The 17,356-nt window shown below is 37.3% G+C and overlaps 1 protein-coding gene across 3 annotated transcripts in view; it reads right to left on the bottom strand.

Annotated features, from left to right (window-relative positions):
• ADAMTSL1 (ADAMTS like 1) overlaps nt 1–17,356 on the bottom strand; it is a 952,161-nt gene that overhangs the window by 420,930 nt on the left and 513,875 nt on the right. The window contains exon 1 of one of the 3 annotated variants that reach the window (XM_021927826.2): nt 1,208–8,999. The exons of the other annotated variants lie outside the window; for them this stretch is intronic. Within the exon in view, the coding sequence (XP_021783518.2) occupies nt 1,208–1,270 (63 nt within the window). The 5' untranslated portion in view covers nt 1,271–8,999. Of the gene's footprint in view, nt 1–1,207; nt 9,000–17,356 lie in introns of those variants that run through there. 3 annotated transcript variants of the gene reach the window in all.

Genomic DNA, 17,356 nt, shown 5'->3' with positions numbered 1-17,356 from the left:
ACTATAATTTCTTAGCTACAAAGATGCAAATCATTAAGAAGTGGGAACATATAAAATATCTAATCTGTCTGATTACTCTATTTGATGAATCTCCTGGACTTTTTCAATTTGTACCAAATGGCTTGCTTCCCTACTTCAAAATTATAGGGCAGATCAGATGTGTCAGAATCTAATCAGAACAAAACATTCCTTCCCCATCAAGGAATCAATGCAACCTATTCATTTGCTACATTTTTACCTTGTTCTCTTCTTGCCTTCTGAGGAAGTTCTGGCATGTTATAAATGTGACAGGAAAAACTACAATCACATTTGTTTGGATCAGTGTGTGCAAATTTTGGAATCAAACCTTTAGATGAGGTTTACTAAGCTGCCTGCCCAGAACACTCTGGTTTAAAAAAATGTGCATTGCTATTAATATTTTGAGTGTAGATTTATTTTGGACAGTAAATGTTCATTTTCTGCCCATAAAACCAAGTATGAGTCACAACGGAACATTTACTTTGAGTCAAAAATGCAATGTGTACTGATGTTCAAGAGCAGAGCATCTTATCACTATGACTGTGGCAATCAGCCGTACTAAAAGTCATCATTCTTTTTTCTTCTTTAAAAGTAAATTAGAGATCAAAGACCATAATCCTCAATTCATAAATCCTAGCATTAACTTCTATCCATAAATGACTTGCAGTAATTATGAGCTATAATCTGGGTTGGCTGCAAAGAGCCTCTCATTCCCCTGTTTACCTGGCTCCTTAGTACATGTGCATAGACGGAAAATAATTCATTAAAGGCAGTACGGGCAAGCCCGGCAAAGCCTATCCTTCAAAAAGTTCGGAACACCACAGTGAGTGAGTTTGATTTCAGGATGTCTGTTATCCAAATTCCGAGCATACACACCACCATGTATACAGTCCTCAGCTCCCACACTCCATGCAGTATGTCCCAAAGTTCATGTCTCAGTATCAGTATTACGATATAGCAGTAACTAATTCCAGAAAGTCCAGCAGACTTCATCTTGCTTGGGAAGTTGGGGTTCAAAGTTCTGGAAGGAGTTTTCTGTCTCTGTAATCGTGTACATTATTTCACCTGGAGCTTTCAGATAAAGACACACACACACACACACACACACACACACACACACACACACACACACACCCCAGCACCCAGACTCAATGGCAATAGCAATGTATTGAAATGAAAAGGCATTTACCAGGAGCAGGAAAGCCAGAAAGAGGAGCAGTGTGCCAGGAGTTGCCCGACGGCAGCATTCCATGCTTGGATCCTTGCCGGAATCCGAATCGGACACTGAATAAGCTGCTAAGTGCTCCTCTGCCTGCTGTCACATCCAGTACTGGTGCTAACACTCCAGTCCTGCCTATCAGCTTCCATCAGCCCCGCTCACATTTCCTGACCGAGGGGTGGGTGGGTGGATGGGTGGGGGGTAAGCTGAATGGAATCTCTCTCGGAGCAGGCAGCCAGCCAATCAGGCTCCTGCTAATCAGACATGCTGAATAACAAAGCCAGGAGGACAGAGAAAGTGTAACAGTGCGAGCAAAAAAGGGGGAAAAGGACGAAAAAGAAAGGCGAGCGAGCAGCAGAGCGAGAAGGGAAATGCAAAAGATGCAGAATTGCAAAAGATGAAGTCAAGCACTGTGCTTCCCATGGACCTGGTTAGTTCTTTGTGAGATGCGTTTCTATTTGCCATTTGCCTGTGCTGATGTCTGTTGCTTTGTAAAGTACAGTAGCTCCCTGTGACTGTGTATTGTTCCATTCAGGAGAGAAACTTAATCCCTGTCAATATATAACATATGCCATAAAGGAAAAGAACCATAGACAAAAACCGACTTAATGTGCCCTGTAAATGTGTTCTGTACAACTGTTTTATTTCGCCTCCATAAAGTTCCTCTTTACTTTCTCTCTTGACTTGGAAAATAAACACTCTATACATTTTCTGAAGGTTCCTCACTAAGCCTAAACGGTGGCATAAGTTATTTTGTGTTATTAAGGACTTAATTTGGAAGAAAAACAAAAAAACAAAAAACAAAAAAACCCACAAAGCAAGTTGCTTCTTCGTAAAGTGACAATTTAAGGCATTTAAGATTTGCTAATTGTAAAGGCACAATTAGAAATTTAGATCCCCCAGTTTAAAAAGAAGCCCTCAACAAAGACTCCAGGATGAGTGGGGTTGAAATTTGGGGTTGAGGAGCAGCCTGGTTTTGATGCACTGCCAACTCTCAACTATCTGCTTTAGCCACGGGAGAGAAAGAAAGGATGAATTAAATCCTCAGTTAATCCCCAAACCTTCTTTTAACCAAGTTTCAGCTTCCTCTGCACCTCACCCACATCCTTTATCAGAGCTGCTATAATACAGAAAAGGGTGAACTGAGTTTTACCTCATTTTTCCGTCCACTATTGCAAGAGGGTTGGACGAGATGACCTTGGAGGCCAGTCCAACCCTGAAGGAAGTGCTAATGAGCAGTGAAATGACGACAAGGCCAGCAACAGCAACGAGAAGGTCAGGAAGCTTCTGAAGCTGCTTAATCCACCAGCAAGGGAGATTTGACTCTACCAGAGGAAGGTTTTATTACAGTTTTAGAAAAGTGTCAAGTGTCAAACAAGGATGTATTTCCCCTTATCTGCAAAGGAAATTGTTGAGTTTTGAAAGAATAAAAGAGCAGCCTTGGCCTTACATTGCCATAGGTGTGTCACCAGGACGTTTTCCCTTTACAGACCTCCTGAGAGCCCAGAAATATATGCAGTGGACGCACAACACATTTAGAATTAACGTTCTTTCCTTTCATTATTAAAAAGTACTGAGAAGAGATATGAAATACACAAATATGGAAAACCTGATCAAGCCATCATGGGCATGTGAATACAGGCAGGTCTGCCTATATACATACCTGCTGTGTTGCTTTTCAAAAAGGTGAAGAAAAGCAGGTTGTTCAACTTTAGGTTACCTACTTCATATGGTATATCAATTAAAGAGAGAGAAACTTTAAAAATCCTATTTTCAAGCTGTTAGGAAAGTCAAGGTCATACGAAGATTCACCTTTGTTCTCAATACTAAGTATGTGGACCTAGAAAAATGGATAGTACAAATCCATAACAAAGAGAGCCTATTCTCAAAATATGTTTTCCCTTTTAGAAAGATTTGTTTTACAAATTTCTCAAAAACTAGCTAATGCTCATAAGCTAAAGTGGATTCACAAGTAGATATAAAAACGCTTAACTTTGTCTTTCCACTATTGCTTTTATCTAAAATCCTCATCACATTAAAGAAAGGTGATTGATTGAAATAAACTTTCATATATAAAGCTATGTTATATGTGTCTTTCTGTTACACACCAGAGCTTTCTGCTAAAGGGTTTATTTTTTTCCCTCCTATCAGAGTCATTAACTGAAGAGTTTCAACTAGTTCTATTAATGGAACATTTTACCTAATACCACCTTCTCCCTCTTCACACATAAACCCTGCTCATTAAGCAGATGCAAAGGGAAGAACAGGTAATGGGAGAAAGAAAAGTAGCAACAATGCTAACGACAAGATACTATTTGTAGAGGAATAGAAAAATAATCGGCATGGTCAGAAAATAACCGGCAACCAGTTGCATGCTAGTCTAGATTCCTTTCTGCTTTGCAAATAAATACTGCCTTGGTATTTTGAGTCAGAAATTTCTGCCTTGGAGTTTTGATGGGCATGCTAATGTACAGCAAGATGGTCACCTCAATGAAGTCAACGAATAATACACTATTTTAAAGTCCAGGCCTCAATCACCTATTGAATGCCTGGAGGATGCCCACCACGTTGTCTCATGCTTCTGATTCCTCACAGCATTGTCTCCTCTTGGGAATACCCAGAGAAACTAGGAAAAGCAATTGCACATCCAGAGCTACACAGTGCAGGGGAAATTACAAATTTACTATAACTTCAGAAAAGGAAGAACAAAATCAAGTTGGGTTAAGATGATTGGGGAAAATTTTGGTAATGAACTCATTTTGATAATGGCCAAAATTTACATGCCATCTTTATGGTTTACAATATAAGTTTACAGTTTTTATTTCATTTGACCTTTGTGACTACTTTTTGAAATTAAGTAATCACCCCATTTTATGTATGTGGAAACTGAGGCTCAGAGAAGTTAAGTAACTTGACTGAAGCTTTGCAGGCTAGAACTGGCCATTGAGCCATAAACCAAATCGAAATCCACCCTCATCTCATATTCTCATATATGCATTTATATCTATATATGATGTATACACACACATATATTCACATGTGGGCAGTGATGTGGTTGAAGGGGGATGTTTATAGGAAAAGGAAAGTAGGCTACCAGGGTTTACTATGGGTATATGTTACCTGACGATGGAAAGTATCTTATTTTAGCCTCCAGCTTCTACGTCTCTTGACTTTCTCATGTCTAAAACTTTTTCAGCACCTAGGAAAAATAACATAAAACTTTAGGTAATCTAGATGCATATTAGTGGCAGCTGGGAAAAGGCCCCTTATGGCATCTGAGCAGGGCGTTGGCCAAATTCCTTTTTTCCTCTTCAGGTATCTAAATTAAAGCCGTCTGCAAGTGTGTGAGCAGCAGCACCAGCAGAAGCCGCGGCAGCCGAATAATACTGGTTACTGGCTCCATGCACAACATATTAGGTGAAATGAAAGCAGAATCAAGAGAGAGTGTCAGGGCTGTCTGAAGCATCTTTCCAAATGGTATGGATTTAACAATACTTAATTTAAAAAACACCAGCTTGGACAGAAGCAAGCTGTTAACATTCAGTGTGCTTTATGGGAGGAAAGAGTGAGCTAAACTTTCGGTATTTCTCTCCCTGGGGAGAATTCGTTACAAGCCTTGCTCTGGAGCCACCTGTCTCTTTCTTCAGGTTGAGCCTCTTTGCTTAGCCTGTCAGCTGCAGAAACCAGTGTTACAGGGGACACAGGGTCTCCTGGAAAGAACTCAGGGCTGGAAGGATTTCAAGAGCTGGGCAGGGCCTAATCTCCCCTCTTTAAGGAGGTCATTATGGCAGCATCTGAGCCTTGTTTTCCTCACAGGGATGCAGCAAAGTTTGATTTCCCTGGCTAATTCTGAAAAATAAAGTAAGGGTGACTAAGATAAAAGTATAGGAAGCAGACTGCTATTCTCAGGGGCAGAACTGGAATTTGAGCATTACTCCACAACTTGCCAACTCACCTAGTATCTATTTAACACTAATGCCATTAGAGCATTCGTTACAGTTTTCAAATCACCTTTCACACATGATCTAATGTGACATGAACAGAAACTTTAGGAGTCAGAGACTGATTATTATCCCCAGTTTGCAGATGAGGAAATCAGTCCTCCTACATAGAAAATGGGTTCATCAAAGTTATTAGCAGGCAGGAAATTTGGGGCTCTATCAAAGGCTGTTTGACTTTCCCCAGGACTACCATCTGAGACATTGACAGATGAAAACAGACAATAGACATACACTGAGAGTCTCCCACGTGTAGGCACTTTTCTAAGTATTTTATATGTATTAGTTCATGTAATCCTTACAATAACTCTATGGGGTAGGTACATTTATTAACCTCACATAGATGTTTTTAATGATGGATTAGCAGTCAACTTCATCCCAACCAGTGCCTGAAGTCCAGAAACATTTTCTAGACTCCCTTGCAGCTAGGGTACTGGATGGAATTGAGAACTGGTCACTCTGAAGTACTACAAAAATTTGGAAGGAGGAAGTGAGGCAGAAACTACTACACTTTGCTCTCTCTGCTTGTAAAAATGGCTACAAAGAAATGAGGTTTTCCTTGTAACCATGCTAACCAGTTGCTATTTTTGCAGGTGTCAAGAGGCAGGCATGGGACATGCATTTATTAGCTGGATTAGGGAAGGTGGGCATGGCCCTTGCAGCACTTGCTGTTTCATATTCAGCTTTTCCATTCAGCAGATGACTTCCTGGCTGTGGAAGAGGCAGCAACTCCCATGGTAATGTGTTTCTGTAAAGTAGCACTGGAATCTTCAGAAAGCTCAAATTAGAGTCTTTTTCTTTGGTAACTCAAATGTTATGTTTTACTTAATATCCTGTAACACATCACTTTCTGCTTAAAATAGCAAGAATAAACTCTGTTCTTTGCAACAGAATCCCAACTGATATATCCACTTTAACAGAGAACACTGAGGCATAGAGAATTAAAGTACTTGCCCAAATCATATCTCCAAAGAGGGAAAAGGCCAAGATCTAAACCCAAGCAATCTGTATTCATAACCACTAAGTTATACTGACTCTTTGTAAAGCAAAGGGCCATGAGAATTCAGAGAAGGGAGATGTCAGTGCATATTTAAGGACTCAGTGAGGAGTCTGGCAGAGGAAAATGGAAACTGAAAAAGGCTTTGAGATGTACACAGACTTTTAGGTAATTAAAAGAAACTAAGGAAAGGCTTTACAGCTGTGGAGAACAGAGCACGCAGAGAGAACATAGAAAAAGGTAAGACTCCTGTTTTACTCAATCTGATTCACTATTGCAGGTTGTGTAATGGGCAAAAATTATGATTTTAGATTCTTTGTCCCATGGTCTTCCTCTCTTTCCCTGCAAAGTGTCCAGCATGGCATGTGTTACTTATGTGACAAACTCAACAATTGTAAAATTTGATCTGATTCATCTCCAACTGACAGACGCCCCAAGGGCCTCAGCTTACAGTTCTTCCTACAAGACTTAATTCAGGGCTTCTCATACGGTAGATGCTTGGTTAAAATCTGTGACCCCAGTCAGTAGAAGAAAGGAATTCTGGAGGCTGTTTGGTACCATGGAAAGAACTCAAGTTTTTAGAGCCAGACAGTTTAAATCCTAGCTGTTGCATTTATTACTCGAAGGGCTTTAAGGAAATAAACTGCTGAAACTTTCTGAGCTTAGGGTGTTTTTGTTTGTTTGCTTGCTTGTTCTGTTTTAGGCTTTTGGACAATGAGAGTTACGTTCACCACCACCACGCAGTTGTGGGCAGTAGGGTGAGAGGTTTGTAGAGTGTCTAGCTCAGAGCCTAATATAAGCAGGAGATAATAAATCAGTACCATTCTAGGTGGTGGATATAGAAGTAGCTACTGAACATGTCTCTCAATTTTTCTGCATTTGAAAGATCTAATGAAACTCTGGGAAAAATATTATCATAATGTAGATTCAAATTCAAAGATACTTGCCCCCCAAAACAAAACAAAACAACAGAACTTGTAGCAGAGCACTGAACTGAACCAGGAGGATAGACTTGTTCAGCACCCTTAAACCTGCTGTCCTTGTTCTTTATTCTACATTGCTGAAATTATGGCACAGGTCTCAGAGGTTTTTTTAAATTTATTTTTATTATACTTTAAGTTCTAGGGTACATGTGCACAACATACAGGTTTGTTACATATGTATACATGTGCCATGTTGGTGTGCTGCACCCAAGAGGTTTGTTATTGAATTAGATTCAACAAACACTTACTGAGCACCTACTGTATGCAATGCACAATGCTACAGAGAATCCTGGCAATAAACTCTCTTTTGTAGTCTTTTTGACATAGAGAAACTTATCATTTTAATTGTTAAGGTTTGAATTATGGTTGCAATATTCATATAGTAAACCCAAGTGTAATACATAAATCCAAGGCCCCTGATTCCTAGTTCAGTTCTATTTCCATGACATCATCCTCCACAGATAAAACAATTATACCAGAGCCAGACAATAAGGTGAAGAGCTGTTAACAGATTTATAGACAATATACAGAGAGTGGGATTGAAATACAAAAGCCAAATTCCTCAGCTTGGCATTCAAGGACCTCCCTGATCTGCTTCCAGTCCCAGGATAATAGAAAGCCATGTTACAACTCGATTGAAATATTACCCAACTACTCCAAGTCTTTTGACTACTGTGTATTTGTTCATCCTGTCCCTTCTGCCTGGAAGGTCCCTCCTTCTAACCCTGCCTTGCTAAAATTTATATTTTTTACTCTTTAAGATATAGCTCTAATGTCAGCTCCTCCACAAAGCCTTCTCCTAACTGTGAGTTTTTAAAACCTTTTTCCTTTTGCTCATTTATTTGCTGGAATATTAATAATATTTTCAATATATTTGAATACATTGTTTATATATCATAGATACGAGTCCTCCTTTTATTGGAAAAAATCTTCCCCACTGTTTTATTATTAATATTATTAGTTTTACTAGTTTTTTATTGTATAGAAGTTTTAAACCTGTCAAAGAGTTACTGATCATTTTCATTTCTGATTTCTTCCACTGCTTCAAGCTTTAAGAGTTATTTTTCTCTGTGGTGGCAAACGTTTTTCTATTTTTTAATTTGACATTTTAATATTTAATTGTTTAACCAATCTAAATAGCAAATAATAATAGTTCCTTTTTGTGTACCCCTACAAAACGGGTTTCATATATCTATAGGTACTTTTCACCTGCCACCCTATTTGTAAGTAGAGTGTGTCACTCTCCTTCAAGTAGATTGTAAATCCTGTGAAAGCAAATTATCAAGATTACAAACTCTCGTATTCACAGAACAGACCACAGCACCCTTTACATAACTGCCATTAGATAAATGTTTGTTAAATTAACATGTGAGTTATTAACATATGAGATAGTCACAGAGATGACAGTAGAGAAAAAGAAAAGCAAATAGGAGAATTACAAAAGAAAAGATGGTTTCTGAAAACCAAGGAAAATGTAGATAAAAAATGAAAGGAAATTTGAATTTCAGAAAAGCAATTAAACCACGGAAAATCAGAGTACTCTTCCCCTAAAATATAACAGATCACTGTGTGGTCTTCAATTTTATTCCTGTTCTGTGTTGCTTATATTTGCTAACATGAACTAGATTAATAGGTTCTCTGTTAAAAAAATTATCTCATATCATAATTATACATACTGTCACAAAGAAATACCAAAATCCTTCAAACAAATACAAAAAAAGAACCTATAACTAAAGTTAATTTGTAGTATAGTTCATTTAAAACTATTTATTTTAAATAACTGACAAATAAAATTGCATATATTTATGGTGTACAACATTATGTTTTGAACATTGTGGAATGGCTAAATTAACCTACTTAACTTATGCATTACTTCACATACTTAAGATTTTTTTGTGGGTTATTTTTAAAGTTTCCAGAAAGGACACGGAATTTGTGGGTAAAACTGAATATTTTATCTTTCCTACTTGAAACTATGGTGGGCCTTTCTTTTGAAAAGACTTTCATGAAGGAATTTGGAACTTGTTGAGTATGGCAAGAAGGAAATAAAATATAAGATAACAGCATGGAGAACTGAATACAAGCCAACAACAATAAAACGATTACTATATATGCAGGTGTCCTGAGGGAAAAATATGGCGTGCAACTGAGAGAAACATAGGTTCAAAAAAATCCAGCATTTTATCTCTTTTTACAAGTGCAATTTCCTAGAAGTTAAAATCCCAAACGTTTTCCCAGCACAGAAACTGGCAGTTATGGAAAGCATAGGGTCCCAAGGATAAAGGGGAAAAACTTCCTCCTTAAACGATCATCTGCATTTTAAAAGGACAAAAAGTTCTTTTAAATAAGATATCTGAAGCCGGGCACGGTGGCTCACTCCTGTAATCCCAGCACTTTGGGAGGCCAAGGTGAGCAGATCACCTGAGTTCAGAAGTTCGAGACCAGCTTGGCCAACATGGTGAAACTCCATCTCTACTAAAAAAACAAAATTAGCTGGGCATGGTGGCACATGCCTATAATCCCAGCTACTCCGGAGGCTGAGGCAGGAGAATTGCTTGAACCCAGGAGGTGGAGGTTATAGTGAGCTGAGATCGCGCCAGTACACTCCAGCCTGGGCGACAGAGCGACTCCATCTCAAAAACAAAACAAAACAAAAAGATACTTCTGGCAGAAATATTAGCCATCTCTCCACGGCTATTCTTTTTCTGCTTTGGTGCAAACATACATGGCCACTCGGAACAGAAACATTTCTTAACCTCTCTTGGCAGTTATGTGTGACCATGTGACACAGTTCTCACTAAGGACATGTAGTGGAGCAAGTGGGTGCAATTCCAAGAAATGCCCATAAAGAGAGGGGCATACCCTGTCTCCCTTTTTCCTTTTCTTTCACGTGTGTGGCTGGAATGATGATGTGAAGGCTGGAGCAGCCATCTTGAACCACGAAGTAACCTTGAAGTGGATATTACGAACCAGAAAAAGGGCCCTGGCTTCCTGAAACTCTAGGGTATCACCATGCTTCTGGATTGCCCACCTCCAGACTTTTATGAGAAACAGAAGTGTGTTTATTACAACATGTATGTTTTAAAGCAATACAGGGTGGCAGGACTATGCAAAACTATTAAAAGAACGGGCCAAGCTATATATCCTTCTAGCAGCTGAAAGCTGCAAACTTGGCCCATTTCATACTGGCCTCTTGGAGAATTGCCTTGGAAAGTCTGTGAATAAACATGCCCCTGGCTTTGATTAATGACCAGTATAGAAACATGTGTATGTGGAATACTCCTGAGATTTTGTAAACTTTTCTAGGATAATTTTCCTTATGTAGCTTAATTATATAGGAATCCCTACATCGAATTCTCAGAATATAATGATCAAATATAAGAAATCTGTTGTTGGTTATTATGTTTTATCTTTTAGATAATGAGAGCTCTATCACTCTCTGTGATGCCATCTTTTCTTTGGCTACTAGGAAGCTCAGAAGAAAAATCTGTGCTCAATGGCTAAATCTTTTCTCAGTCTATAGTTTTTAAAAAATCTCACCCTTTCTCTCTTGATGTTTATTTTCCTACTCCTTGTAAATGATTCTGTCTTTTTTGCAGTGCAACTTTACGCTAAATGAGCTTTTGATTTGTTTGGAAGAAGGGGTATTATAAACATACAAAATAAAACACTGTAATTATGAAAAGTAAATTGGCTATGAACCACTCTCTTAAGGAGAAGGCAGGATCAGATTGATTTCATGGTGATGAAAACATTGTTTTTCTTCATCCTTATGGTGATTAATTTTTGTTGACTGTCATAACTCATAACTCATTAAATTTTCAAAGGCTATTCTGTGCTTTCAAAGTTTCACATTTTGGTAAGAAAACTTATTCAAAGTGGATTTTCCTTTCTTATGTATCACTTCTATTGGAATAATGTCATTCAAATGGAAAAATTATTTCTCTCATATTCAAATTTAAATCTTAATAGAATTCATATAATACTCTGATATACAACAGTATTATCTGTGTAACAATATTACAATTTCATTTGTACAGGTTTTTGTTAATCAAATCTCTGATTTAGCTGAAATAATTTTCTCTTCAAGCTACTACCACACATGACACAGAAGGGAGAGGGGTTCTATTATAGATATCTTGAGTCATGACATGACAATGTAATGTTTGCATCTAGCTTGACGCTCTGGCTCAGAACTTCAAGTTAATGAAGCTTGGGATGATGAGGGCATGCTTACTATGCACTATATAGTCTCAAGAAGGTTGGGAAAGAGAGTTAACGATTCCACAGTAAATCATTATCACCATCTAAAGAAAGAACAACAGTAACAACAACTACTCACACAGGAAACAGTAAGCCTGGAAGGCAGTGTGTCCTGTTCATTCATTCCCCACCTCTGGCATAGCTGCATGGCACATAATAGGAGTCTAATGGACATTTGCCGAATGTATGAATTTTAAAAGCACAAGTTTGATTTCTCCAAAAATCAAACAAATAATTACCATATGATGCAGCAATTCCACTGCTGGGGTATATACCCAAAAGAAATGAAAGTAGAGATTCAAACAGATATTTGTATGCCCATGTTCATAGCAGTGTTATATATTAATACAAGAGCCACAAATAAAAGCAACCCAAGTCTTCACTGACAAATGAACGAATCAACAAAATGTTCCATATACATACAATGGGATATTACTCAGCCTTAAAGAGGAAGAAAATTCTGACACATGTTACAACATGGATGAACCTTGAAGACATGTATTATTCTACTTATTTGAGGTACTTAGAGTAGAAAGATTCATAGAGACAAGGAGTAGAATGGTGACTGCTAGGAGCCTGAGGGAAGGGGGAATGGGGAATTAATGTTTAACGGGTATGAGGTTTCAGTAGGGGAAGATTTAAAAGTCCTGAAGATAGATGGAGATGATGGTTGCATAATAATGTGAATATACTTAATGCCACAGTACTATACACCTAAAATGGTTAAAAGAGTAAATTTTACATCACATATATTTACCACAAAATTTTTTTTAAAGAAGAGAAAAAAGATAACAGAAAAATTACAAAATTTACTTATGTAAAAGCAATCTCAATGAAATTCCCCTATGTGAACTCTGAAACCTTGTGCCAAGTAACTGCAGAAACTCAATGTGATAATAGGTGTGATGAACCATGTCTATTTACTAAATTTCTTATAAGTTTCAAAAAAGACACAAGCTTTATCAATGCTACTTCAACAATGCCATCCTCACTCAAAGGAAAAGCCAATATTAAAGAAGTATTTCTCTGGAGTAAATTTTCACATATGTTGATTGGATTTGGTTATTTTAGCTTAGATGGGTATGAGTCTGTGCTCCTGGAGCCTTTGCACTTACTCTTCCTGATGCCTGGAGTGCTCCCTTTTTCATTCTTTAATTTTTAAATTTAATTTTTAATTTTTTTTGAGATGAATTCTCACTCTGTCACCCAGGCTGGAGTGCAGTGGCGCTATCTCAGCTCACTGCAATCTCCACCTCCCAGGTTCAAGTGATTCTCCTGCGTCAGCCTCCCAAGTAGCTGTAATTACAGGTGTGTGCCACCATGTCCAGCTAATTTTTTCATTTTTAGTAGAGATGAGATTTCACCGTGTTACCCAGGCTGGTCTCAAACTCCTGAACTCAGGTAATCCACCCGCCTTGGCTTCTCAAAGTGCTAGGATTAGAGACGTGAGCCACCACCCCCAGCCCCTTTTTCATTCTTCTCCTGATGAAATCCTTTTGGTTGCTCATATATCATCTTAAAAGTTCCTTCCACAGATAGGTCTTTCTAGATCTGTCACCCTGAACTAGACTCTTCTGTCATTTGTTTTCTGGCACAGGACTTACCAAAGTTCATAGTTATATAAAAATTTTTATTTGTATTTATATTTATTTGTGTAATATACATTTAATGTCTCTCTCCCTCATTAGAATGTAGCTCCATAAGGACAGGAACCATTTCCATTTTGTTAACCACTGTATCCCAGTATGTAGCATAGGGCTCAGCACACAATAAGCGCTCAATAAATATTTGTTGAATGATCAAGTATTTGTTGAAGAAATAAATTCATTTCTATACAGCAGTTTTCAAGGTCATTGATTACATTCAGTTTTTTAAAGTCAGTAATAAATAATGGACATTTCATTATTTTAACCCTTTACACAACACATGCACATATATATATATAATGTAGACCCATATTCTGTATGCCTTAAACACACACTGCAACTTTATATAAATACATATCTGTATTTGTAAACATATTCACATTTGACCTTTGAACAATAAAGTCTTGAATTGTACAGATCCACTTATACACAGATTTTTTTCAACCAAAAGCTGATGGAAAATACAATATTCATGGGATGTAAAACTCACATATAGAAAGGGCCTACTATTCATATACATGGTTCTACAGGGCCGGCTGCTGGATTTGAGAATGCATGGATTTTAGTATATGTGGCAAGGGGAAGATGTCAGGGCATGGGGGAGTGGAGGGGGCGTGTCCTGGAACCAATATCCTCCATGTATGTCAAAGGATGACTATTTATCTTCTAACTGTTAGTCAATGGATCAGTGAAGCAAAATGATGTTTCTTTGTGTCGACTTCCTTTCCTACCTGCTTCCTCAAATACTAATATTGCGGTTCAGTATCTTGTTTTATTTCTCCCTTCTCTCATTCCTGAGGTCTGTGCTGGACAGGTTAGGGCAAGATAATACCTTGCAACTGAATGTAATTTCATTTTTTCTTTAAATTTTATTCTAGAATACCAGTTGAATAATGCAAGAGGCTAGGTAGATTAAATAAGAAGGTAAGAAAAATTCATCTACATCTACCTTATCTACGAACAAAAGTGATATATTGAACTTGTCTATCAACCATAATATAAGAACCATAATAATGTATGTGAGGTAATGCATATGTTAATTAGCTCAACTTAGCCATTCAATAATGTATGTATATATTTCAAATATGTTGTACACTATAAATGCATACAATTTTTGTTGATTAAATGTTTAAAAAAGTAAAATTACCTGAAAAATAATAATGATAAATTGACTTGATTGCCTAACAAAGAGAAAAAGATGATGCAAATGAAATATTCTTATCAACAATAACATTTTGATTATATGATAAAATATATGCAATATTTATTACTGATATTTACTAAAATCTGTAAAAATTAATATTTACTAAAATGTTTCTTAACAATGAAGTAAGATTTATTTTGCTTATTCTTTATGGAACTTTCTTGGATTGGCAACATTCCCTTTAAAAATGAGGCGTGGAAAAATAATCAGGATTTTCTTTAAAAGTTACATTTGTTAAAAATTAGATTGGAACAAGTAAAATGACACGTGTCTGTACATGTCATTTTGCAAAATGACAATGTTCTGATATCTTTAAATGGCCAATGTTATCACTCACATGCCAATAAAATGCTTTTATAAAGAGTCTGCAAGAGCAATTTGAGGTGTCATTTGCTTTAGGTTTCTTATTATTATTCTCCTTTCTTGAGGGGTGATTTTCATTGACATGTGAGTTTGTTCATAGTAGTATACATAGAGGATGTCATTTATTGTATGTGTTGCAGAAGAAACGTCCACTCTATGGATGTCAAAAGTGTTGTCTTGGAGGCTTCTTGTGGGTAACCCAATGCACTATTTTCATGAGTCTGTTCAGGGAAGAATTTACTTTTGCAAAGTATGAAAGCAATGAAAAGAAGCTGAGGGTAGCGATAGTACCCTGGTGTAAACCTGCATGTACACCTAGTAAAATTTGGAAAATGAATTCACTCTGCTTCAGATTTCATTTACCCCCTATTAAATCAGAGTACAACACAGGCATCACAAAATCTGCCATAAATAATTTTTCACAACCGTCTGCTTCACTTTTGAGTGCCCTGGACTCTCTCCAGCCATAAAACCTGGATCTACTTTTACCACTAAAGAGGATAGTCCCCCTTGGTTAGGGCTGAAGAAGTTGAAATTGAAAAGGAGCTTGCTGTTCAGGCAGATACTCTGCATGCTGTATCTTCTACAGCAAATAGGGATTTCGCCATGGAGTTGGGCAAGTCCTTGAAAATCTTGACAAGATTTATAAATAAGATATGGTGTTTATTTACTATTTTGAAAAACTTTCCATTGTGCTGTCTTTGGTAATGTAATACGATACATATTTTTGCCAAGAATAGGGTGTGGTTGCTCAGCGGCTTAGCTGATCATGAAATGTCATGCTTAAGACTTGAGTCAGAACATCAAAACAATGCACTTCTGCAATGAGAGTGCCAACAGCTTTCCCACTTTTTCTGCTAGAGTCAACTCTATTCAAGTTAGGAGCATTAGCAGGTTTTCCTGTTACTATGCCTATTCATGACTCAGATAATATTTTCGGCAAATCTTGATTTTTTTCTTGCTTGCTTCTTCATTCTGAGAATATCATCCACCCCTGCAACCCACCTTCCTCCCACATTCCTTTTATCCTTCTCTTCTCTCCGCGTTTCTTTGTCAATTTTTGATTAGTAATGTCATTGTTCTTGTGTGGTTTAAAACCAAATGAGAAGAACCGTATTTACGAATTGCTTCCAAAACACTCAGCAATGTGGGTTAATAAGCTCTCGATTTTTACAATGACCTAATGCATCCAACTCCTTAAACATCAGTCTTCTTAGTTCTGCTTGAGATTTGAGAATCAATTTTTGTAAAATACGATATAGTTCAGTGTTCAATACTCTCCCAAAGGGTCTGATGAACTAAGCCAGATGGGCTTAGTAAACTGACTCGATTAACTAAGTCATGATCGGGCTCTTTTGCAGGCAAGTTCCCTGGGCGCAGAGATTTGGTGACTCCTGTTAACACACTTCTGCAACTCCGGTGTTTAGAACAAAGCTTGACTATTCTAAGATAGTCAATAAATATTTATTGAATAAATAAAATAACTAGTGAGGTAAGTCCTCAAGTGCAACAGAGGACTTGAAATCAAAAGGTCTAGATCCATGCTAGTAAACTAGGATCCAGAGTGGTACATCAGCTATGTCCAATAAAACATCGATAAAGTCTGACCAGTGAAATATAAAAGATACACTGTTTATGAGGTATTATTTCCTGGATAATATAATTTGTAATATAAAAAACAAACATTCTATATTTCACTATAATATAAGCCGCTTGAGAACAGATACTAGGTTCTCAAATAATATTTGTTTAATGAATGTCTAAATAATGGAAAATCCATGTGCATAGGACTATTGTCTCAAGCGGACATGTGGATTTTGAGTATAGGGCTTCTACAACTCAGTTATTATGGCAAACTTAAAAAACAAAGATAAGATCCCACCTTTTCCCCCTTTCAAACTATAATACTAGAAAATTTTAGGCCTGTGTTATTTCTTTAAACACAAAGGTTCTGTTTAATATATGTCAGCTTATGGCAGCAAATACTGTTTTTTAAAATACTGTTGATAAGGGAACAGGAGTTTTGCTCTGAACTCCTCAGAACATGCAAGGAAATATTTTTGTCATAAAATCAAAGGGCTGGGCTGGATTTGTTAAAGTCCCTTCTAGATCTAGAATTTCGTGACTCTGGTATTTTCTTTTTTAAAAAACAAATGACCCATAATTACCCATGGGGAAGCAGTGCCTTTTAAAGTCACTCAGGGTTTTGTCATTGGAGAGAAAATCCTCACTGATTCAGCACCGCCTGGATCGAATCTTTTTCCTGATATATAAAGCTGCAGTAGAAAGTCTTTTTCCTCTAAGAATGCTCTGAAAATCTTGTGAAATAGCTAAGGAGAACCTATCATGGGCCATAACTGAGTCTGGGAACTTGACACCCAAACTGAGGGAAGACACGTAAGGCTATGGAAGGTTAGGGCAAAACTAGGTAAAGTGTTCAGATCGCACATGAGCTGTTTTGTGGAATGGTTAAATCATTATTTTTCAACTGTGGGCAGTGATCCACTAATAGGTCATGAAGTCAATTTCATCTGTAACAACCAGTATAAAAAAATGTTCAGAGTAGAATAGAAAATATTGAGTATATCTCACATAGTGAGCATATGTATTGTTTGGTGAAACTTTTATTTCAGGCGTGTGTGTGTGTTTCAGTGTAGGTATATAC

The sequence above is a fragment of the Papio anubis genome, chromosome 13 (assembly GCF_008728515.1).
Source record: "Papio anubis isolate 15944 chromosome 13, Panubis1.0, whole genome shotgun sequence".
Lineage (NCBI taxonomy): Eukaryota > Metazoa > Chordata > Mammalia > Primates > Cercopithecidae > Papio > Papio anubis.
The sequence above is the reverse complement of the archived record's forward strand: the minus strand, read 5'-3'. Positions and strand labels throughout refer to the sequence as shown.